The sequence below is a fragment of the Xiphophorus hellerii genome, chromosome 1, assembly GCF_003331165.1.
Source record: "Xiphophorus hellerii strain 12219 chromosome 1, Xiphophorus_hellerii-4.1, whole genome shotgun sequence".
Classification (NCBI taxonomy): Eukaryota; Metazoa; Chordata; class Actinopteri; order Cyprinodontiformes; family Poeciliidae; genus Xiphophorus; species Xiphophorus hellerii.
The window spans coordinates 29,153,013-29,178,949 of NC_045672.1; the positions used below are offsets into that span (position 1 = coordinate 29,153,013).

The 25,937-nt window shown below is 37.4% G+C and overlaps 2 protein-coding genes across 6 annotated transcripts in view; both read left to right on the plus strand.

Annotated features, from left to right (window-relative positions):
- The first annotated feature begins 2,872 nt into the window (after positions 1-2,872).
- On the plus strand, positions 2,873-24,596 carry kcng1 (potassium voltage-gated channel, subfamily G, member 1). The gene is made up of 3 exons (XM_032558805.1): positions 2,873-3,547; positions 13,881-14,721; positions 18,635-24,596. Exons 2-3 carry the CDS (start codon positions 13,939-13,941, stop codon positions 19,412-19,414), a joined length of 1,563 nt encoding a protein of 520 aa, XP_032414696.1. The 5' UTR covers positions 2,873-3,547; positions 13,881-13,938; the 3' UTR covers positions 19,415-24,596.
- The window catches only part of src (v-src avian sarcoma (Schmidt-Ruppin A-2) viral oncogene homolog), a 39,651-nt gene continuing 38,212 nt past the window's right edge, over positions 24,499-25,937 (plus strand). The window contains exon 1 of one of the 5 annotated variants that reach the window (XM_032558758.1): positions 24,499-24,856. The gene's annotated coding sequence lies outside the window, so the exon portion shown is untranslated. The remainder of the gene's footprint in view (positions 24,857-25,937) is intronic. The other 4 variants (XM_032558766.1, XM_032558775.1, XM_032558783.1 and 1 more) reach the window with 4 other exon arrangements.

A 25,937-nucleotide genomic window follows, 5' to 3' on the forward strand; every position in this document is an offset into this window, starting at 1 on the left:
GTGATGCAAAAAGATCTTTCCTGTCACGATGTGCGGTTAGCGGTGGTGAGGCAGACGCAGAGGACCCAGGTGAAATGAAGAAATGCAGATTTTAATGATGTTGTCAGAAATACAAAAATCCAAAGTGCAGGCAGCACTGAAAAGAGCAGAAGGCTAAGGCTCAATACTGGTAGCAACTGGTAACTAAACAGACAGCTGACAAAAGACTAGACATCAAGACAAATAAGACACAACAGATTCGACAAAGAACAAGGAACACAGGTAGCATTAAATACACAGAGAGTAATCAGGGAACGAGACACAGCTGGGAACAATCAAGGGGTAGCCAGGACAACACTGAGACTCAATTAATTGAAAAGGACACAAAAACCCAACTTAACACAGAGAAAAACACAAAACCTTACATTTCTATTGCAATTTTGTGAAATACACTGATTTTGACATTTTAAAAGACCACCTCATCCTAGCGCAAAAAATGTTAACTACCATGTTTCTATTAAGCAACATTATTTTCATAATTTCAAGTTATGCAATTATAATGTCAATGGTACTCGATTGTGCTATAAAATGGAACTGTGTGCCTGAAAAATACACAATACAGGCCCTTTAATCTTCTGACACTGAAATGAGAGAAAGCTTGAAGACAAACAGATTGTTTGCTGTTCCCAAAATATGCAGCTCATTCATCTGTTGTAGCCTTGATAGTGCTGCATTTTATTCTCTGAAAGAAAGTCATTTTGACTACAAATGTTCTCTGATACGTTTTCTTTTATGATCTTCAATATATTGTGTGCAACACCAAACCTTTTTTTGCATAAATGCACTGCCATCTGCCTCTTTTATTTATAACCTCAATGTAAGACAGAGCTTTAGTGAATCTGTTGAAAGGTCTATTTTTTTTTATCTTCCCTGCAGTTAAAGGGAAGATAAAAGGCACCTTTTAGAGATAAAAGGTGCCTTTGAAAGCGAATTTGACTGTTGAGCACAGGGGGATGAAAGTATCTTAAATAAGGGGGTGAAATTTTCTCAAGACAGAGCACAAGTGGAGCAGAAGAATCAGTGACTGCGAAATCTTCTCATGAAATGATGAAAAACCAACAAACTGAAACAGTAATTAGTAATCAGGACTCAACAGGTGACAACCTGCAGGCACAATCACTGATGAAAAGACCTCTGGAGAAATGCATGCTTTGCTTTCCTAATCTCATTCTTCTTCTTCCGATATTCGGATGGTTTTATGTTTTAAATGTGTTTTGAAACATTTGCCAGTGGTTTCATCAGATTGGAGTGAGAAAGCGCAGCATGCCTGAATCCTGGTGTGCTGCATGTGGATCAGGATGAAGAATTGCAAATACAGCAGAGTGAATTTGTTATTTGTAGTATTTCTGAATACCTTCAGACTTTTTGTTTGTGTGCACTCTTATCTTAGCTTGCCTGTCAAAGAGAAGTCATAAGGAAATGTTATTTTTCCAGCTCATTATAACTGTTTTGAGACACTAACATGTCCTGAAACGGATGAGTAAATGACCATAAAAACCAGATAATATCAATAGATATATAAGCATATTATAATATAAACAAGAAAAACAATAATTAGCGTTACGTTGCACTATTTTTGAGTGAATCACACTTGAATTTATTTATTGATCTGACTTAAATTCAGAAAAAAGTGGCTTTCTGTGTAACGTAATATGAACTGGACCTCTTTGTCTTGTAAGGTGTCTCTTTTCTTGGAAATAAAGAAGAAAATAAACAATCACATGACAGGTTTATGCCAATAACACAACAAAAAATCCCAGGTCATGCAAAATCTGAGGACTGCACAGATGCCGTTAGTAGTTCTGTCACCTTGCAGCAGGAAGTTCTTTGATTTGAATCCTGGTCTGCAGTCTTTCTGCATGGAGTCTAAACAGATTGTGAACATAAAATTCATTTTCTATCCCAAATTCCAAATCTGACAACAACAAAAAAAATAAAAAAATTGGAGCGGAGTCATGATGTTGTCATCCCTGGGACGTCGACCTCATGCATCACTGCATAACGCGACTGAAAAAAGAAAGTATTGATCGCAACGTCTCCAGCCTGAATGTGAGCTCATACAATTGAGATTTATCTGGTGATTTGAGTGGAGAGGAGGAGGAAGTCAGGAAAAAGGTCCTGGCTGTAGGTTAAAGAGCAGCTCAGACCGTTTCAGACTGTAACATTCTGGACGCATTCATCCATCCAACCTGCTTATCCATGCAGGATCATCAGGGGAGGCTGACCAGAAATGTTAAAAGCTCTGTATTTTATCAGCCTTACCTTGTATAAGCTATCAATCCAAACATGCAGCTTTGAATGAGAACACAAATAAATATGATAATCATTTAGTACTGTGTTACAGTTTACACATCATGCCCATATAGTTCATTCACCTTAATATAATAGCAGTGTCTGAGAACCCAGGCGAAGTTTTTATGATTTTTTTCCACCTCAAAGTTCCTGTGCTATTTTTGCAGCCTAATGTTATAATGATGGAGCTCCTTTCCTTTGTGTGTATTATCACAATCATCAGTTCCCTTGAGTCACCCAACAAACAGCGGCTCTGTTCCGAATCTCAACAAGCCCGCACAGGAACTGCACTTGACCTTTCTTTCCCTGCATATGTCTCTTTGTGAAAACGGCCATAAGCAGCTGACAGGGGAGGGAGACTGCGCCAACAGTTTTTAGAAAAGAAAAAGAAAAATTTAGGTCTTTTCACTGCACCATTTTGGGTCATTACCGAACTGATGTGAAAATAATTTGCTGAGATTGACCTGTCATGTGCAGATGTGTGTTCATTTTCAATTCAGAAGCGAATATCAGACTTTACAAAACATGGTGAGGTTTTTATTTTGTTGCTTTTCATTGTTTCTTTACAGATTTTAAATAAAATGCACACATATCCATGTAATTTGTGAACATTGGGAACATAAAAAATAGATATTAACATTTGTAGCATTGTAAAACATTTCCTCTTCATCATCACCATCACTGTACCTCATGATAGCATTTCCCACCACTTCTCTAAATTTGGACACCCTGCTGAGTCTCAAGCACCCCACAGCAGCCCTTCCCTCCTCTTCCTCCCTCGCCTTCAGTCGAGTAACCCACTTGACAAACATAAACCTTCACGTGAATTTACCAGCAACAGACGCAGATCATTCCCATTTAAAGGTGAACAGGGAGAACAGGATATGTGGTTGCCATGGAATTCTCTCAAAAGCTTTTGGCAAACTGGCACATCCCACTTCTGATGTCAGCAGTCGGAGAAGGAAGCATGGAGAGAGGGAGGGAGCGGGGTGAGGAAGTAGTTCAGAGAAAAGAGCGAGAGACAAGGGAGAAGGGGAAGGGGTGAGGGAGAGAGTGAGGGAGTGAACGAGGGAGGCAGCCTGTTGCTCCTCATCATCAAACAGCCTCTTCGTACTCCACAAGCTCCAGCGCCTGTGTTGAGATGGAGCAGAGTTGAAGCAAGAAGGAAACACAATTCTTCATCTTCATGTTTCCTGAGCAAGGATACAAGAGCAAAGTAAGTATCTTTTCATTAAAATATAAAGTAAATATGATTTTTAAACTTTATTTTTCATGATGCAGTTTCTTTTAAGCAAGTTTGTCCTTGGAGGAGTTTTGTCACAACTTAAAAATCACAGTGCAGCGTGGATATTTCCACAGCTATCTGAATGAGGGAAAAGAGAGCACTTGTTACCTGAGAGCTCCAGAGAAGATGTGCAGAAATTTTCCCCATTTTTTGACTCCAACTGGAGCGGTGCTGCAGGAGAAACAGAGCAAACGTTTCCTGCGAAGTGAGCTTCTGATTCAGAAAATGCATTATTTGTCTTTCACAGATTACAGTGATTTGCATGCTGGATATTCTGCATGTACACCATGGTAACAAGGCTGTGGCCACATTGCAGAGTGTTATGATCTGTAAACATTTGCTAATATCTGAGAGACATAGTCCGGCTTGGACACTAGATGCTCTGCATCATTGTCTGGATGGTCATTTGATATCACATTCACGCCTCAAAATCTAATTATTTTTTTAATGAGAATTGATGAGGGAGAAACTTTCACAGCACTGAGTAATCAAAAACTGCAAAACCTGGCTGATGTTTCAAGTCCGTCCATCATTTCCAAGCACAGACCATGCTCTCACTTTTAAGATGATGGTAGATTATGGCATGTAATGTGATTATATGTCCGCAGCTCTGATGCATGGCCCGAGTCTTTGGGGTCAGTGATATATGATATGTAATACATCAAAAGTTCTCCCTCCTTCAGGTAATTGTGACCATAATGAGATGAACTAATGACTTTTTCCTGCTCTAATAGAGTCTGTCCGATTCTCGTCCACAAAGAGGAAACCATAAAGTAATTAAAATAAGCTGTTCTCAGGTGCCATTTCAGTGTAATGTTCAGCTTCCTCTGCACTCACACCTGGTTAAAAAGTGAAAAAAAACTGAACAATTTATCTTTGATTCCTGTAACATAATCTCCTAACATTTCTTTAAATAAATCTTTCCACTTATTCTGTTTATTTTTAGCAAAATGCTGCACTTATTAATTCCTCAAAAATACATGTAACTGAAGCATTTTTTATTTTATTATTTTTTAGGTTAATCAGAATGTCTTAAGAACTAGTTTAGCTAGTTATTCCTGACTCGCAGCATCTGAAGTTTTAAATATTAAATGACACAAAAGTCCTTTTATTTCAGCCACGCTTCAAAATGAGGATGACAAGAGAACATGGCTTTTAAATCAGGTGTTGGTTTTAAAAAGTCAGGAAAATAACTACCAGCTAATTGGTTGGGCTCAAGTCTCATAACAACCAGTAGATGCCATCTACCTGCCAACATGTTGTCTTTTCTCTCCAATAAGCAGTCAAATGAAACAAAAATTGAGCTTCTTTGGATCAAACACTTCATGTTGATATGGAAAAAAACATTAAAAACCAATTAGAAAAGTACTTCATAACCACCAAGTTAGAGGATTTGTGATGCTGTGGGTCTGTTCCTCTTATTGTAATCACATAACGTCTAAATTTGGATTGTCTGGAGGTACAGTCTTTAGAGGAACGGTCAAAGATCCCTCTCTCTTTGGATGCCCCAATTAGTTGTAGAAAAAGACAAAGGGCTGTAATGTTGGCTAAATGTGGTTCTACATCAGCAAGATTGCTAAAAACTTTGCAGTTTGTATTTTTGTTAAAAGCAGTTTTCTAGTTAGATACATGCATTCAACATTTTTCAATCTGACATTGTGTAACTGTGATAAAAGGTTAATAAAAGAAAAAGCAACTTTTTACTTGATATGTTGACATGTGTGGAAGGTGAGGTTCAATGTGAGATGAATGTAAATCTAATAGACTTTAGCTCTAGCTTCATTTATATACAGAATGTGGTGGATTAATATTAATATTTGTGTGAAAATGTTGAGACATGCAAACTATTTTGTCAGTTTTTATTTTAATGCTTAGCATCAAATCAGGATGGGATGAGTCTCTTACTCCTCTTCTTGATCTTCTTCAATTTGACTTCACATCCATCACTGCCGCTCAAAGGAAAGCCCTGTGGCTGTTTGTCAGCTCCATTCATTCCGTCTCATCAACCAGAGCACTTTTTCACTCTCTGTGTTTTAGTGTTAAAAGTTCATTTTTTTTATTTTTTTCAAACCAATCTGGAATCAACTATTGCCCTGGTCAATTCAGCCCACAGAGACCAAGCAAAGATCCTTTCAAACCTGGCAGACAGGGGAGGGTTTCCGCTGCAGGAGGATGTGCCCAAGCCGATCCTCCGAGACATTTATCAGCGTCTCCTAGACAAACAAAAAAACTTGTTTACATAGCCCTGCGGCAGTTAGGTGGTCGCATGACTGCTGCCCTCACAGGAAAAAAAAGACATCAAAAAGATGAAAAATGATGCACACAGTCAATACAGAGAACTTAATGTTATGCAATCTTTATATAATCAAGTTAGATGAGCACTCACAAACAGTGAGAGTGTGCAATCATCCACTCAGGAAAGAAAAATGCCTGGGATGGAAAAAAAAAAAGTAATATGGTTATCGACTAAATCTGAGGTATTGATGTAAAGTTAGGAGGTTGCTGCAATGTTTTTTTCAGACAGGGGATAATATGGAGCAGCAGTGCTGAAATGTTTGGATTTGTTGGATCAAGGACAGACAGAGCTGGCAGACAAACTGCAGAAACAAAGTGATGGAGGTGTGATATTTCTGCTGGCTCTTTTCTCTAAACAGTCTCATCCAATTAAAAAGTTTGTTTTGTCTTGTTTTTGAATAGCAGATAAATTTTTTTACTTCCTTCGCTGATCAAATGTGTTTAAGCCTAACTCGCTGTTGTTATATTAATTTCAATGACTGAAAGTGAGAAATATGCGAAAAGATCCAGTAGATTGCCAGAATTCGGCGGTCTAGTGTTCCAGAAGAGGGATAATGTTATGTTTCGGATACTGGAAGAGATATTAATGCACAAAATGTCCTCCCAAGACAAATATAATGATGGCAAATGCTCTAGTCTGAATTTGAGTTCATCATGTCAGGATTTATATGCACAGGAAGTCAGGAGAGTTTTTAAAGTATTGTAGCTTGGAGACTTAACAAACCGGCAACCTGGTGGGATTTCAAAGTTTTATGGAGAATCCAGGCTTAGAATTTATCTCAGAGAGAAATATCCAATTGAGACAAAAACTTTTATTTGAAACTGAAAAATTATGAGTGTGTTTAGGCAGATTGGTCCATTTCTGGTTCTGTTCTGAACAACACTGCAGTTTTGTTGCTTTCCAAGTTCTGATTCTGATTGTGCAAGCTTTACTTTTCTTCATGTTATCAGTTTTTTAAATAGAGTCTCTAAATGTGCTACAACATTGTAGCAATCAAGATATTATTCCTAATACAATGTCTGTCACACCACTCAGTGTATAAGCTTCTCACACCATTAAAAAAAATAAAAACATTTTAAGCTAATGCAATTCATAAGGTGAATGGAAGTGGAGAGAAAATATTTAGTGTCGAAGAGAAAATAAGGTGTCTACTACTAATAGTTATCAAAAGAAAACATTTACTAGTTGATTTATGCTCACAAACAACATTGCAGTTGCCTTCTTGGTCCAGCAGTTGACTATGCTTGAGCTTTGGTTGTAGCGTTGCCATAAGGTTTATTGTATCCTTGTCCCTCAGGTTTTAAGTTATTCCTTCACTTTAATCCAAGATTTCAGTTGTTTTATAGTCTCGGATTAAAAGTGTTTCCAGCAGAAATATAATTTTTGGAAATTAGGAGAAATTCCTCTTCATTTTTTCGACTGCGCTCCGACATGTTTCCAGTACTGATGATTGCTGCAGTAAATCATTCCACCTATTTTTTTGTGTATCAACAATGTGATTTTGTGTATCCATTGGATTTTCTTTTTGTTGTTTGTTAAGAAAATAATGTATGACATGATTAATGTAAAAGATTTCCAGAAAGTGAGGCTTCAAACAACATGTCGTCATACAGGCTTTTCTGTTTTAGTGGGCATGACACAAAAGGCCAGGCTAGATTACTAACTTGTATTTTTCAAGATTTTTATGCTTTTATATCTAAAATATGAGGATATTTGTCTTTTAAGATCCTTTGTGGTGCTGAAACTAAGTGTATAATAGAAAGAAAGATAGAAAAGAACAGCCATTAGTGCTAACATAGCTCGTTACTGAAAAACATTATCTCCTGAGAAGCAAAGAGCAACCCACAGCAGTGGACCACAGACTTGTGGAGAAGATTATAACCCCAAAGCTTGCACTCCTTCCGGGGTTTTCTGTTTGCATTAATACCACCCACTTCCTACTGTTTACAACTATTCCTACAGGAATTACTGTAAAAAAAAAGGTCTCTGGTTCAGATCTGCCTCTGGCGTGCCTGACTGTTTCGGTGTTTAACCAGATTTTAGAAGGAGACAAAGGAAGAATGAGACGGCCAGGTCTTGGCAGCTTTTGTGGTCCATTTCTGGAAACACCAGGCTTTTACGGTCCATTAGAGAACAGTGAGCTATTAAAGGAATAGGGAGAGAATTGATTGTTGTAAAAATGGGCATTGTGCAAGCAAAATGGTCTTGAAGAACATGATAGATCTCAATTATCAGGTGATATCTGTCATTCTGAAGAACACCTCACAGTACCTTATGGTTTCAAGCAAGCAAAATGGAAGAAAATAACACAACACTTTTCAGTCTGAACAGCTCAGGCTGGTGTGAGTTTTGTGCGTCCAGAAACACTGACAAAAATCTGTTACTCATGAATTTACCATGTGTCTGTAATTCACAGAATGAGTCAAGCTGAATTGCAAATCCCTGATTCAGAGACAGATTGATCAAATCTGTTTTACATAATGCTTCCTTCAATACTGTATGCAGACAAGAACTACAAATAGACGCAAGTAATAAAGCAATAAAGGTCTCTCAGGAGAACATGTTGCCACTCAACATATGTTCGTTCTATAAACACACGTCTGATACAATCTCAACCATTTCTTAGCTTCTAGATTCACAGTTTTTCTTTTAATTTAACAGCGGCGGTTAACATTATCTCGCCCCTCAGCTCATATGGATGCTCTTCAAATTCTCCTGTGGATGGAATTGTGGGAAAAGCGGTTCAGTCATGAAGCAGAGACTCACAGGCCGGTGACTCACCAGGCAATCTGGAGAACATGCCCTGTGGCTTAGCTGTGATAACGCTGGCACCGAAAGAGGCCAGACCTCAGCCGATCTGGTGGGGAGAACAGCCTTCATCTCTCCTTCAGTGAGAGAGAGAAAGAGAGACTCCGTCGCCCCCTCCTGAGGATGCATCAGAGCCGCGGCGGAGCAGAGAAAAGAGTTTAGAAATCGTTTCTGTGTCTGTGAAGAGACAAAAGCACAATCACTTTAAAGACAAAGTGAGAGATCAAGCTGGCCTCAAGGGGTTAAGTGTGATTTAATCCGGTTGGGGGGGAGGCTGAAATAAACTCCATCACATCCACTCTATAGCGGTGGGTTGTAGGTGTATGAATGACCTCTGCCACACAAAAGCAGGGAGTGTGAGAAGTGTGAAAAATGAAAGAATTTACATAGTTTTATTTCTGGAGTTTATTTTTTTCCAACTGCAAACATTGGCTGATTTCATAATCTGTATTTGCAAAGAAAACAATAACAACATGGTGATAATCCCATGGATTTCATGCACTGATGAAATAAGTTAGTTTGTGAAAACACATGGAAATTTAGAAAAGTTTGGATTTAATGTGATAGATTAATACAAAGCAGAAAGGACAGAATTAAACATAAAATCAAAAAAGTGGTGCATGCATTTGTATTCAACAATGAACACTGTTCAAACTAAAAGTGTTTTCTCAATCAAACGATCAAGATCAAGTTTATCACATTTTATCAACAAGGAAGTTCAAAGTCCTTTACATCATAAAAACACAAAAATAAAAAAGTCACAAAAACAGAGTTACCAACTGAGAAATCTGTAACAAACATTACATTTTGTTCAGTGCCATCATCAAAATCATCAATGCTCATCAAATATGTTGGTAAATCTTTCAAGTACTACAGTTCAGTGTACTCAAAGTACTCAAACATTTAAGTTGAGGAGGCATTTTTCTATTATTATTGTGGGGAACTGATTTTTAGAAATAATTAGCCAACTCACTAAAACGTGTTCCTGTAGAGAACTTAATTTTTTTTATGTTAAGTTCTACCAACAAACACCAGAAACATTTTTAGAGTGTTTGGTGAAGATGTTGTCTGAAGCTGGTGAGGAACAATCCTCATCCACGTTAGAAGACAAAACCTCAAACCTCATGAGCTGAGGAAGGAGCCAGTCCTCAAAATCACATCATAATTTGTACAGTTTGACACAAAAACTCATGTGAAGTTGCCTCATGGTACCACAGCTTAAGTGTTTCGTCATAATGAACATCAAAGATTTTGGGGGAAAAGGGAAAGTTGTAACACCGACCATCCCAATTGTTAATTATGGGTTTGAGACAATCATAATGGGCATTTTATTGAGGTATAGACTGGTACAGTAGTTAAAAACTACATTTGATAAGAAAACAACATTACTTGGAAATGCTGAAGCAACATCTCAAGCGATCAGGAAGTTAAAATTAGTCCACAAATACATCTTTCAAATGAAAAACGTGATAAGCATACTGCCGGAATAAATCCGATAAAAAATCTGTGGGTGGAGCTGAAAACGAGCACTAAAAAAATAAAACAGGTGAACTAACTTTATTTGTTACAAGTAATCAAATTAAATTCACCCAAGTAAATATATTAAGTCTAATAAGTTGTCGTGTTAAACAAACTTACGTTATTTCATTATATGTACCGTAATAAATCAGCTCCATTTTTTTTTTATTGTTAGCTCCATCCTGTTTTTTTCAGTGTGTGTGTGTGAGAGAGAAAGGTGGCCTGGAAAAAACAATCAGTTACACATGTTTTACCAGGAGGACGTGCCAAACCTCCAGAAAACTATTGTAAGAAATTTCTAGAATGATACTCAAAACATTTTGCCTTCTCCTTTACTATTATGCACTACTTTGTGTTGGTCTAGCACAAGAATCTTTATTACAAAATATTCATATTTGTGGTTTTAATGTTAGAAAATATGAAAAAGTTGTGCTGGTATTTGTTCCCATCAAGTTTTTCCACATCAAACAATTTATAGATGAACAGATGGTAGTTTTATGTCTTTCTTTCTTCTTCAGATTCACATTTAGCAGCAAGAATTCGCTCTCAGTATAAAAATTCAAATGAAGCAGAGAAGAGCTCAGTGAACAACATCTGGCTTCATGGGTGGAAGCTCCTGCTGGCTGTAATCAGTATGGCAAACAAAAGCTGACAGTGCAGGTGCCTAATAACCACTCAGTCGACACACCCACTCCCCCATTTTAGAAGCTAAGACCTTCCTCCTAAACCCAAACTGGCATTGCAGCATTGACAGTCTAACCTGCCTCCCCCTAAATTACTGTAATTGATTCAATTAGTGTGTACATTGGGCCAGGAGTTTCTTCTTAAAACGATCATGCACAGTAAAAATGCTCTCTTCCTTCTGTATTTTCTCTTACCTCTAAAGAAGAAAAAGCGTTAAAATATTGAGTTACTTTTTCTCAGCTCAACACCTAAAAAATTAAACAGGCTACTCAGGGGGTATGGTAAATATAGTTTCCTTGTAGCATACAGAAAATAGTTACATCAGTGAATTATCTAACACTCCGAGGAACATCATTATTTATAATTCCCAGGCTGCAGCGGGTAACAGATGTTTATGCACACTGCAGGGGGATGAAACCGTTAACTCTCTATGCCTACTGTATCTGTCAGTGACCGTGTTTAATGATTCATAAATGTCATATTTCCTGCTTCAGATGGTGAGAAAGACTTGAAAGGATGTTTTCAGTGCCACTTGTTAGCCTGTTTGGAGAATCTGCTGACATTCAGAGAGCGCTGCAAAAAGTATTTTAAGATCTTGATCATGTTATATCCTGCAATGACTTGAAGGAAAAATCCATTTTTTTAAATTAGCTGCTCATAACTATTGAATAATCTTTGTCACTGTAGACATGAATTGCTTTTAAATGTACAAATATTTTCAGACTAATAACACACTTTTAGATTTCTTTGATTGAGTATACTTTTTTGTTTTTTTGTTTCATTTGTATTATTAGTTTTCACCATAACTGGAAAGAAATGATAGCTTGTCCTGTTCTTTCTAATATGTGAAGTTTTTATGTGAAGTTTTTATGTGGTGCCTAAATCAGGAGCACAGTTTCTCAAACTCTTTCTCAACTCAACCTATTTGCACATCATCAAATCACAGTCCTTGCATTTACATGCACTATTTTTTTTTTTCTGATTGCATCCAAAAACAGAAGCAATTTGAATAATTTTGCTGCCTGCAAAAGGTCAGGAATCTTAATATTTCCGTGTAGTTTAACTTCTTACCCTCAACTTCCAGTCTTCAGTAAAAATAATAACTCCTGCATGTAAATCTGCCATTAACACAACAAAACTGTGTCAGTCTACTGTGGCAAATAAGGAAATACTATTAAAACATAAACCAAATACTGATTATTATTACAGTTTGAGCAAGGAAAAAAAACATAACGTCCCCGGTTATACTCCATGGCTGTGTTTGAAAAGGTTTGGTCTTAAGTGCATTTATCCCCCTTTCAGCAGCTTAATCAAACTTTAAATAAATTAACAAAGTCCATAAAATTCTATCTATCTATCATCTATCTATCTATCTATCTATCTATCTATCTATCTATCTATCTATCTATCTATCTATCTATCTATCTATCTATCTATCTATCTATCTATCTATCTATCTATCTATCTAATAGATAATCTATTAATGTGACCATCAATCATAGATTAATTTACTACATTGGTGGTGAAAACTGGTTTTGAGTGGGAAGTATTCTTTTTAATTTATGAAAAGATTGGATAGGAAAAGACTAACAGTGTAATAGTTTAAAAGCATTGTTATATATTTCTTGTATACATAAATGAGTGAACTCTGTGCACTCTTTACCAGTGCACACTGGTAAAGAGAACACACCAGTGTGTGTTCTGGTAAAGAGGAAGCTGAGGCACAATGGCGAGTTCTTGACTTACCAGATCATTTTCATTCTGTCCCTCAGCTGTGAGCTGCTTTTTTGCATGGCTTGTTTGGGTCAAGTTGAGGAAGTTGTAATCTCAGGTGTTTGACATCCTGGTTGCCTCCCTTTGTAAGTTTACCAGTTGCATCCAAATGTGAGGAGAAACCAGGAAAAACCAAAACACATTGGAGGGAAATCCAGTTGAATTTCCAAAAGACAGTTTACAGTGTCACTGGGGAGAGGTGGGTCTGAGTTTCTTACCTAGATTGGTTACCCCAGCAACCTGATCTAATCTGGTTGCACTATGTTAAATAGCTGAGCTTTGAGTTGGCCTTGGTGAGAAAGTTTCTAGCATTTTTTCTCAGGGAAGCTTGGCCTTTGTGCTGACCTGTTGATGCATTCATTCATCATCCATTTGACTGAAAAAGCAAACAGTTTGTTGGCTTCTGGCAATAAAAACAAAATCTGCATCAGCTGATATGGACTCAAAGATTTATTGTTATTTTAAGTGTTAATTTTCAATAAACAGAATCTGAGCAAGTTTCACAGATCAAAACTTTTACAAAAATCAGTTTTTTAAAATATTTGTTAAAACTCTTACCATGTCTTGACAGTAAGAGACAGATAATACTTGGTAAGATCGATTTCCTCCACCTCCTTCTAGTGCTACTGTTGCTATATGAAGAAATGCAGCTGCTAGTTAAAAAGAACCAATCAGAGCCAGGAGGAGTGTCTTAGCGCTGTCAGTCACACTTGTGTACATGCTGCTTGATGTGCTAGTGGCTGAGAAACAACTTACTGTTACAGGAAGCTACTAGTGAGGGCACATAAGCTTCATTGACAGCGGTAAGACCCTCCTCCTGGCTGTGATTGGTTGTTTCTAGAACACACTGGGAGTACTGGGAAAGGGCAGAAGAGCTTGATTTATTCACAGATTGTCTGTCTCATGCTTTACTGCCACAACATAGTGACAGTTTCAACAAATAAGTAAAAAAACCAAAACGTTTTATGAAAGATACATACCTCAGCTATAGTTATTTATTGGTATTTGAATACCAATGAATAATATTCAGCTATACTGATTCATTGATTCATCAAGGAATTAATGCCATTCATTGATGATGAACTTAAAGTATTCATCATCAATAAATGAGGAGTCTGAGCATACCCCACAATAGGTGTACTTTGAGAAGAATTGTCAGAGTAACCAATTTTATTCTCTCTTTAGGTCTGTGAGGTTGAGATTGCGCTGATGGGAGGTTGAGCACAGGGATGTGACAGTAAAGATGACCCTGCTGGCGGGTGATGGTTCTGACTACGACTACAGTGCCCTAAGCTGTGCCTCTGATACTTCCCTCAATCAACCTCCACAACAAGAAGCAGAGGCACGGAAGGGAGCCTTCTACAAAAGGGCCCAGCTTGCCCTGGAGTGCACCACCGTCCCTGACAACACCGCTTTGTCTGGCGCCCGGAAGATCCACGCCATCATTAATGTGGGTGGCCTGCGCTACCAGATGCCTTGGACCACTTTAGAGGATTTCCCTCTGTCCCGCCTGGGCCAGCTGCACCTCTGCAGCAGCTTTGACGAGATTATGCGCATCTGTGATGACTACGACGTTGCACACAATGAGTTCTTCTTTGACCGCAGCCCCTGTGCCTTCAGGACCATCCTGACTTTCTTGAGGGCGGGTAAGCTGCGCTCCCTCAGGGAGATGTGCGCTCTCTCGTTCAGAGAGGAGCTCCTCTACTGGGGCGTCCCAGAGGAGAGCCTGGAGTGGTGCTGTCGCCGCCGCATGCTGCAGCGTGTGGAGGAGTTTGAAGCCATGGAGAGAGCAGAAGAAGAGGATGAACTTTTGGAGGACCTGTTGGATTCGGAGAACGGACACAGGGAGCGCACGGCTGAGACCAGAATCAACTGGTGCATGAACAAACTGAGAGACATGGTGGAGAGGCCTCACTCCGGCCTGCCAGGGAAGATCTTTGCTTGTTTGTCAGTGTTGTTTGTTACCATCACAGCCATCAACCTCTCCATCAGTACCATGCCAGCTATGAGAGAAGAGGAAGAGGCGGTGAGTAAAAGAGCATTTCACATATGAAAGCAGTTTTATTTAAACAAATACAACAAAGATGCAGGAACAAAACAACATATCGCCTGCTTTATGGGCATGAATGTCATTTTATTTTTGGGCTTTTATGAATGCATGTGAGCAATTCTGGTTACAGAATAATTGTAATTTGCAGAGTAAACATAAGTGGAAGTGCTATGTAAACAGTCTTAACCCACTTCAAAATAAAAGGACAATCATAAACAGTTCTTCACAGTCAATAACCAAAATTTCAACACGGATGTCAAACTTACTTCAACTGAAAGTTTACAAAACAGCCACTATAGAATTTATCCAGAAAATATATATATATATTTAGGGGAGGCTAAACATTTTTAACGTGCAAAACAACAAATTAGCTTAACTATTGGCCTTAGTGGAAGTGTGTCCACCACTGAAAACAGGTTTTGCTACAATCATTAATAATGGTATTCCAGCAGCTTTTCCTGGATTATTACTGATCATTATTGGCAATTTTTTATCTTTTGTGAGCAACAGTTTTATTGCTTACAAGAAAAATCTAATTTGAACTCTGCCAATTCTGATAGTAAGAGTGGTCTGGTATCCAGCCCAAGTTATTAAAAAAGTCCTCAGTAAGTAAAGAATATTTAGATAAAACAACAAAAAAAATTAACAGTAAGGAATGTGAAAAAATAAAGATATTCTTAATGCTTTTCTCTTCATATTGCTTAACATTTATCTTTATGAGGAGAAACTTTGTATCTAATCTATCCAAATAAAACTTCTATTTCCAAGCTGCCTTGTCATTCCCTTTAAATAAAAAACACAGAAAAAACCAAGCAATGAAACTTTTCTGGTGGTTTACCTGTTATTCCTACAAACATGTAGCAAGTTGCAGGAATAACATCAGTGCTTTTCACATGTCAACATTTTCCCAGCCTTCGTCTCCTGAGAAAACTTCACAAGCTCCTCTTCCTCAGCCTTAACTTATTAGAAAATAAAAAGATGTTTCTGGAAAGAATGTGATCCCAAAGGCAGCAAGTGTTGCTCTCGTGTGTTTTTCTGCATTAATGCTACTACCATAGAAGTGTAAATAAACTTTGCTGGAGGCATTGTCAGTCCCAGATGTTTAGGCCAGGAACCTCTGGAAACATTTGTGATTTTAACTCTGCATTATAGAGACTCACAATGTTTCCCAAAACTTAGTCTGGATGGTTCTGTTGGGTTTTTGATGCAGTGCTGTTGTATGGATTACAGATCAGTAGATCAAACCGGAGATCTCAGAGGGTTGCTCCAAAACCCGTTTCTGAAATTCTTCATCATTCCTCAAAGGTTTAGTGAGGTTTTTCACAAAATGTTAAAAGTTTTTATTTAAGGAAATGTTTTTAAACATTTTGATGATTTAAAAATACGTTCTCAGGAAGTTATCCAGATATTTTACCTTCCGCTTTTCAAAATCTTTACCTTTCCTCAATCCTGTTTTGTACTAAATTATTGAAAAATCAATTGCAGGTCTAAAGTGTAATTTTCCTTTACTTTTTTTTATGTACATATAAAAAAAGTATTAAATTGGCATTAAGTTAATTTTTTTAATTAAATCAGTAAAACAAAAATGTATTAAATTAGTATTAAGTTTCAAAAATAAAAGAAGTTTTAAATGGACAAGTTTTTCTTTTTTATTATTTTTAATTCTGTCTCCATTTATTTTAAGTAATAACTATTTATTCTACAGTAGGCATGCAAATATGTTGCTTTATGGGATATTCAATAGATTCAACCTAATCACAGCTAGTTATGGGATGTTTCACTGCCGTCAAATAAAAAAAAGAAGAAACAGAAAAGAGAGACTGCTGGAAGAGCAGCGGCTCCTAAGAGTTGTTGTTTTCCACAAGACATCACAGGCTGCATTATTATTATGTTATACTTCACTCACAGCTTTAATTAAAAACCTTAGCCTTCACTTTCACATAAAAGGAAAGTTGATTTTTAGCTATTCACACACAGAAAATGACAGAAGTTTTATAAATAAATTCTAAATTTGAGCTTTTACCACAACATCTCAGTGACTGTAGATTATATTTCCATCTGCTAACAGGAATATTTAAAAATGATGCAAAAGAAGTTTCTTTTAGGCTCAAAATGTTGAACTTTTTAACAGAAAATGATGAAATGTTATGATGTTGAAATCTTCTATATTACATATTTCTAAACCAAGCCAAATCCCTATTGATGAAAATTAATAAAAAGAGTTCTTGGGATGTAATTGAGTTCAAACATTTAGTTTGAGCCAACAGGCCTCCCTTGTACTCGCGCCTCATTTTTCTTAATATGTCTCTGCGAGACTGCTTAATTAAAAGTGGCAACAATCTGATTGTAACAGACTGCTTCTGGTTCCTGTCTGCCAGAGAAAGTTTTCAGTGAGTTTACTCAACATTTCCTGCAATTCTGCAGTATTTCCATTATGATATCATGATATAAACATTCCAAGTCTGTGGTATATTTACAACTTTAACCTTTCTGTTCCCTTCAAATGTTTCAAAACAGTTTCAACTCAGCATGGACAAACCCCTGTATTGTGTTTACCTACTTAATTTGGAAGTTTAAGCAAATTATGAAGTATTTCATGTCTAAAACACAATTATAAAAATCCAGCTATTTGAAATAAGATCTCTTTTAGTCCTTCATTAAGGTCCCAGTGGAACCAAGGGGTTTTTCAAGGACTGGACTCATTTCTGTAAATGTTTCTCTTGGCAAAACAGTTGAAATGAAGCCATACTGGAAGGGGAAGGTTACTGCACACACATTTTTGGGTCATAGACATTTTTAAAGGTGTTCCACTGATGTCACTTCCCACACTGGATTGGGTCATTCTCAAGATTTCTTTAAGTGAAATCTTAGGCTATGTTCAGACTGCAGACTGAAGCGACCCAAATCCGGTTTCTTGTGAAATCTGGTGGGGGTTAGGGTTTCTTGCGCGGTTGTCACACTTATACTACTTGTATGTGATCTCTTGTGTGAACTGCAAACAACCTGAAAGTGTCCCGCATAGCAGTAGGGGGCGCGATAACATAACCCATAGATGTTTTTTTGCCAGGGTTTTGCCAACCGCCATAAAAAGAAGACGTGTGCAGTGTTTGCGGAAGTAAATGTGGATGCTAATGGTGAAGCTTATCTTACAATTTGTAAGTTGTTGTCGGACCCGTGTTTTTCTTCACGGTCGCGGGTGTCAGGGCACAGAATAGTGACGTTTATGGAGTATCAATGACGTTCAGGTTGGCTGAATGCGACCTGGCAGTACAGACTCAGGTCACATCTGAAAAGATCAGATACGTATCGGATATCAAAGTTGCCTGGGTCGTATTCGAAAAAATCAGATCTGTGTTTTTCAGACTGTCATGAAAAATCAAATACAAGTCGCTTAGGGGGAGGAAAATCGGAATTCGGCTGCAGTGCGAACTGAGCCTTATTTGCATTTTTGAAACGATAATGGTGCGTCCAATTTACACTAGGAAGTTGGATTTTCTGGTTCCGAATCAGAGAAGTTGACTAGAACTGGAATGATGCCTGAAGTCAGATTACTAACTCGGAAAGTCAGCAATCTGACAGAAATCTGTTCTGTAGTGCAAACAGGTTTGTATTAAAGAGCAGCACAGCAACAGCAATGACTTGTATAAAGAGTCTGTTGTGACACAATCATAGGTAAGTTAAGGAAGGGGATATAGATATGTTAAGGAAAGGCTATAAGTTAATACAAAATATATGAAAATAGGGGAAAAACATACCAAACAAAATAAATCAACAAGAAAAGCAATACAGTTGCATCCTGTTCTGGTTAGTTTCATGCTGATGTGGCTCCCTCTAGTGACTGTAACATGCTGATGGCCACAGTGAGATTTTTTTGGTCTTTTTTTTACAGGGCACATGTTCCAAGATGTGCTACAACATCTTCATAGTGGAGACCGTATGTGTGGCCTGGTTCTCCTTGGAGTTCACCCTGCGCTTCATTCAGGACCGCAGCAAGCTGACCTTCTTCAGAAAGCCTCTGAACCTGATCGACGTGGTGGCCATCCTGCCCTACTACATCACGCTGCTGGTGGACGGTTCGTCCAACGGGGAGAAGCGCCTCGGCTCCGGCAGCAGCTACTTGGACAAAGTGGGCTTGGTGCTACGCGTCCTCAGAGCGCTGCGCATCCTCTACGTGATGCGGCTGGCTCGCCATTCGCTGGGCCTGCAGACTCTTGGCCTGACGGCGAGGCGCTGCACACGGGAGTTTGGACTGCTCCTCCTTTTCCTGTGTGTGGCGATTGCTTTGTATTCACCCCTTCTATACCTGATTGAGAATGAAATGGCTGCCACACAGGAGTTCACAAGCATCCCCGCGACCTATTGGTGGGCTGTGATCACTATGACAACTGTTGGTTATGGGGACATGGTGCCAAGGAGCATCCCTGGTCAGGTGGTAGCTCTCAGCAGCATTCTGAGTGGCATTCTCCTGATGGCGTTCCCCGTCACCTCCATCTTTCATACCTTCTCCAGATCATATGTAGAGCTGAAGCAGGAGCAGCAGAGGATCCTGCAGAGGAGGACACACTTCCTACTGCGTAGCCGCATGGCCGGCCTGGGCAGCAATCTCTCCTTAGAAAGTGACCTCCTCTTTCCCATAGGGCCACCTGAAACCACAGAAATGAACAACTGAGACTGCAGTAGATGAGGACAACATGTGGCTGTCTAATTACAAGAACAGGGCAGAGTGGAGAGAAGATTAATATCACGCATTGGACTTTTTTGCTTTTATCACATTGCAACAACAAACTGAAATAGCAGCATGTAACTTTTATAAAGAATATGTTTTTTTTAAACATATTTTTTAAAACTGTCACCATGTTGTGACAGTGTAATATGAAAAAGATAATCTGTGAAAAGATTGATCTTATCCATCTCCATGAGCTAGGACTGCTGTCTAAACAAATGCACTGCTCCCAACCAAAAACAACCAATGAGAGCCAAGAGGAGGGTCTTAGCCCTGTCAATCATACTCATGTACTCGCTTCTCACTGAGAAACAACTTACCGTTTATCTGCCGTCATCGGTGGCCATGCCTGAGCATCCTAAACAGGCTATGCTAGCTGCAGTAGGGAAAGGAACGGGAGGGAGGATGAAAATCACAGCACCAGATTGTGATTGACAGCTCTAAGTCCCACCTCCTGGTTTTGATTGGTTGTTTCTAGTTAGCACTGGGAGCACTGGACGAAGGCAAAGGAGCTCGATTTTCTTTCACATATTATCTGTCTCATGAGACAACATAATGACAGTTTCAATAAATATGTAAGAAAAAGAAAAGAGAAAGTTACATATTTCTGCGTGAAGTGTATTAAAAGTTGGATTTTCAGTGGTAGACCAACAAAAAGTAGTGCATATTTCTGATATGGAAGAAAAATATGCATATTTTATTTTATTTCTCTACCTAAAAACATGTGAAAGGTGTGGCATTAATTTGTATTTAGCCTTGTTTGTTCTGATACCCCTAAATAAACTCCAATGCAACTAAATACTTTCAGTTTAAATAACTCCACTTCACAACAAATGATTGGCTCTCCAGAAATCCATACATATATTGTAATTTAATCAATTTTAATAGCAAAAATTAATCATGTGAGTCAGTTATGGGACAAATTATGAATAAAAATGCAAAATCATTTAACAGAGGGAAAAGTTGAGACATTCTAGCCTATAATTTCACACCCTTTGATAGAAACAGCTGAGTCATTCACAGCATCTCAATGAGATCAGGATGCAGGTTTATGTTTGGCCCAGGAAATTTGTACAAGCATTAATTTTTATAACAGTGCCTGTTTTTTTTTTTTTAGACTTCTTTAAATCTTAACCTTAAGGTAATGCAGTCTTCTTTCTAACACTTTTAGTTTCACTTCAGCAGTCGGGAGGAGTCCAAACTAAATGTCTGAACCACAACAAACCTCCTTCAAAATGCTGAGTTATGATTTTCCAATCATGTGTGCATGATGTGAGAGTTTTTCCAATCTAAGTGTGTAAATGTGGTAGACATATCTGGACATATGTCAGAAAAGCAGGCTGTCAAACCAGTCCTAATTTTTCTTTTTACAACTGCACAATTCAAACTTAAATCAATTTAAATCAATTTCTCACAATATAATTATTGAGACAGGCTAAGATTTAAATACAAATATTCCAAACTGATTCTAGTTATATAGGAAATGCAATTTCAGTTTGTAACAACAATTGGTAAAAAGTTAGACTCTAAAATTGTGTAATTTAATCTCAGCTTAAACACATTTATTCTGCCTCAGACATTTTGGGATATCAGAGTAAAAGGCCTTCAATTCAAAAGAATGCCACAATTATCAGATTTGTACTTGCAAAAGGTGTTGAAAATATTTTATTGTGTTCATTCCACTTCACAATTACATGCTACTTTGTGTTGGTCTATCTTGCAAAATTTCAATAAAATACACAGAAGTTTGTAGCTGTAAATTTAGAAAGGCGCTGTTGGTGGATTATGTGGAGACAAAGCAAAACTCAAAAGCAACTAATGCTTTTCCTTCAGGAAAATCAGGTTATTGTGTAGCATGAAGCGCCTGGCAAGAAGTAAAAACATCAAACTATCTGACACATTTCAGTTTAACAGCTGAAGCTTTTGCAAAGCATTGAAAATAAGTCAAAGTCATTGTATTCATTTAAAAAAAATAGATACAAAGACTTTGCTCAAGATCAAGCCGAATAACAAACAATTAGCTGCATGTGTCTAATTATGCAACTAATTCTGCTGTTAGTCACATTTTTCATCTAGTTTACTAAAAGCAATAGGAGGTTTTTGAATGAATGGTTCATCCATCTCTCATATTAACCAAATACACACCAACTCTCCTGATGATGTGTATTCTTCTGATTTGATTAGATATAATTTTGAGAAAACTAAGAATTAATTTTTAAAAAAGAAAAAAATTTCAAAATTCATTACGTCTTTTGTTTGTTTTGCTCCATGACACCCTACAAGTCATGTCAAATCTTAAAATTAGAAAAATGAAAAAAATATATATTTGCATTTTGCATTGCAGAATGTTAACTAGGTTGTAATTAAAAAGACACAAGAGCAAAAGACAGAAAAATATAGATGGCCATGTCGTGTAATTAACACACAAACAGGCTGCTTCTCAGCTCATTAAAAGTTTATCAATATAGATATCATTCTCTAAAAATAAAAAAACTATAAAAAATTATGAAATGTCATAAAAGTACTCAGTAAAGTTCTGTTGGAAATGTTTCTCCATGTGGTGTGGACGACTTCTTGAAGGTTTTTTACAAAATCTGAATCTGCAGCTTGTTTTCATCCGGGGGTGTGCAAAGTGTGGCCTGGGGTCCATTTGTGGCCCTTGGACTGATTTTATTTGACCCCCCAACTCCAGTTCAAAAAAGATATAATTTTGTTTATTAAACTTTTATTTATAAAATTATTATTGACATTGTTTTCTTGAAATGGAAAATATTAAGTCTGCAAAACATTCATCTTTTTACAACCAAACCTTTATAAAAAGCAGAACCACGTTTATCCACAGATTTTACTGAAAAGCCGAGTTTCCTGCATCCGGTTCGTTTATTAAACTCAACTTAAAATGGCGAGTGTTTTGAAAGAAAATAGTCAAAATTTTGTTTTTATAGCTGAGAACAAATTTGCTCAAATGAGCACAAAAGAAATTGAAAAAGGATTTCAAATTTTTGTAAATTGAAAGTTTTTGCAAACGAGCAATCCTTTTCAAGTTTTGTATCTACAAACAGAAACAAAAAAATATTTTTCTTCTTCTTTCTTTCTTGACCTTTGAGAACTTTTGACTTAATGATTTTTTACCCACATGACAAAATGTTTGGAGAACCCTGCTTTAGTCAAATCTGTTTTTTTCCCTTCCAAGGAATATCACAACTGAATATGTGGCTAGTCCAGGATTGGTTGTGCAAATAACTATTAAGGACACAAAAAGTGGGTAAGAACAAAAGCTCTTTCAAAAATGCAATGCATTTCAGTAAAATGAATTATGCTACAGCAATATGAAGTCCATGTAAAGTGTAAGAGTTCAAGCCAGACTCTTAGTTATCAGTGTTAAAATCTGAAAATACACTGTGGTGTAACATAAAGAGCATTGGTAATGTTTTTTTAGGCAACCAATTATTTTTTCTGATTTTAGAATCTAATGGATTTGAGAATTCATGGCGCAGATTGTCTCAGTGTAACTCAGCAGAAGCTGCTGTGTGTTTATCATAAATCCTAAAGCCGTGACAGATTTACTGTCCAAGCTAAAACAGTTAAACACTTAATCCACTGAGTGTTTCCTGAGTGACTGTGAAAACTCTCAAAGTTTATTATACTCTGCTCTCCAGCACAGTCAGCATTTACATATTAATTATGGTGTGGTAATTGTCCTTCGTCCTCTCAGCGATGCTTCGTATCCAACGTCTGAAGATGATTGTCTCTAAAATTACTGCTGTGGCTGTGAATAGCTGTTTGTAAATGATTTCCCCCATGGATGTGGATTATGCAGGGGTTTTGTCTTTTTGTGTATAATGCTGTCTGATTGCTTCTCATTCTGACACATTTGCAGATCTGAGCTGGAATCCAAAGTCTGGGTGTCCAGGATGTGCCTGTGTTTGGATATAAAACAAGTAGTCAGGAAAAGTGTAATGTCTGCTCAATTTTTAAAACTCATTAAAGAATAAGAAACAACAAGTGATAAGGGGATTTTTGATGGCTGATATTTCTTCACCTAAGAGATTCATGCACGAAAAACATGGAAACATCACATTTAGGAAAACCGAAACATTGCTGCAGCAGTTTATAGAATTTTATTTCTTTTTAAATAGATTTTCAAGAAATCAGTTAACTCTAAGTTATAAATGTCAAACTCAGAGTTTGACAATTGTTGTGATACAGGACAGGCAAAGTAGAATAAACAATGTGTGAAGTCACAAAGCTTAGCATCAGTTCCAATACACATTTGTTCAAAATTTACTGAAAATTAAATAAAAAAATGCCCCTCAAAAAGAAGAAAACAGGCAAACAATACAATCACTCCCAAATCCTGACATTGTGAAAGCATACAGAATATATGATCAAATGGATTTTATTTTGTTTGTTTAAAACTTACACACTTTGGAGTAATAAGAATATTGATACATAGCAGTTTTAAAAATCCACACATTTTTTTTTATACATTTTGACAAAATTCACGTCTATTACTATCCACATAAATATTTGGTTCTAACAATCTGTGATTGTTTAAAGGTTTATTCCATTCAGATGATGCGTTCTCCCATTTGAACAGTAGAGGGCAGTCTTGTTCTAAATAATTCCTTTTGAACAAAGCAAAGATAATAAATTTCATTTTTCGGTAATTGTGAGACTTTTTAGTCCATACCAGTCTTTATTTTTTGCTTTCCGGTAGATGACACGGAATTCAAGAATGGTTTTAGAATTTCTTTAATAAATAATTCAATGCCAATTGTTGTGTTTAGTCTTGAAAATGCAGACACTGGGTGAATCACGGTCTGACATCAGGCGCAGGTTGGGACCTGAAGCCTCAGGTTAGGAGGCGCTCATCAGAGACACCATTCAGCCAAATCACAGAAAACCTGTGCGTAATTCCTCTCTGACCAATCAGAGCCTGAGAATCCACACGAGGCCCCGCCTCTAGCCCCGCCCCTGCACATCCCAGTGTTTTGATCCCGGTTTGTTTCTGTGTTGTTTCTGCAGAGGATCACAGCGTCGCTCGGCTTTTTCCACGGATCTCTGTGGGCCACGCTTGTCCACCCTCTTGTTTTCTGTCTGTTTAAGTTAGAAATAAAAAAAAAATGTCTCCTCAGCTCCGGAGGGTTTCCCCATCATGACCTCACCGGGCCGCCGCCGCTCCTCTTCACCGGGATTCCTCATCGCTCCTCAGTGAGCCTGGCTTCATTTTGGCACCTCCTCGCTCCGCTTCAGTCCGCTGATTTTTTTATTATAATTATTTGTTATTTCTGGATCTGTGAGCTCGAAGTGTCGCTGAACAGATCATTGATGTTTTGACGACACAAATTTGTACCTCCAGAAGAGAGAAGAGACTAAATCTCCAGGGTGAGTAGCAAAAACTTGTTTTTCTTTTTTCACAGACTTCAGACAGAAGTTCATGAAAAATGAATGAGATCTCAGATGCATCAGTACCAGCTTTGTGTCTTGAATCTTATCTTATCTGCACACTATTGCGCTTTTTTTCTTGTTCTAACAGTAAGTTGTTGAAGCAATGCCAGCTGCTCCATCATTTCTGGTCCTTAGGAAATACGTTGCATACTTTTCATACCTCCATGCTGCACATTATGAGGCAATCACACCACACCTTACTGGATTCCCGCAGCGGCGACAATTTATTAACTTTAATAAAACGTCATTCAAAGACTAGAACAGTATTCCAATATGAAAACTATAAGAGAATAATATGGAGAACTTAATTAATTTGGCAATTTCAGAGGCGGATTTAGTTGGACCTAAATTAGAGGACAGGTGTGGAATCCATTCTTAGTTTCATTTTTCACTGGTCTTATTTAACCTTGACTTGTACTTGTTGCTATTTCACAGGTTTGTTTAACAAATACACTCTTTTCAAAATGTTTTTTTCTAGCCATGTGTTTCATAAACAGTGGTGTTTTCTTTTTACATTTCATCTGAAGCTGTGAATAAAAGTAGTTTCTGGAAATATATGAAACATGATAACGGCTGTTGTCATTTCCTTGGAAGTAACAGCATTTCACTATTCTAACTAGAGTTTATTCCTATAGTTTACCATCTGAATTTCATATGTTGTGTGCATTATTTTTTAAGGCATCAACTATTATTTTTCTTGAAGTTTATGTAAGTAAAGTTTTGGTTTACCAGAATGGAAAAACTTACCTAAATTAAATTTTCTATGAAGAAACCTCACATTTCAGACCCCCCAAAGCTAAAATTGTACAGTTCTTAATTTCACTTCATTTATTTATGTGATATGTGAAATTCAGTAGTTGTTCATTTTTGAAATAGCAGGTCTTACAAATATGTTTTGGATCTTACAGTGCATTAAATATATTGGAGTCAATTTCCAGTTTGAGCTTCTAAACAGAAACGTGTCTGTTGTAATTGTGAAATTAAATAAGAGACGCACCAAGAAGTAATTCTGCTATAT

Coding starts and splice junctions, on each gene's coding strand:
- kcng1 (XM_032558805.1), top strand. CDS start 13,939: ATGACCCTGCTGGCGGGTGATGGTTCTGACTACGACTACAGTGCCCTA. Junction 14,722..18,634: donor TGAGAGAAGAGGAAGAGGCG/GTGAGTAAAAGA, acceptor TTTTTTTTACAG/GGCACATGTTCCAAGATGTG.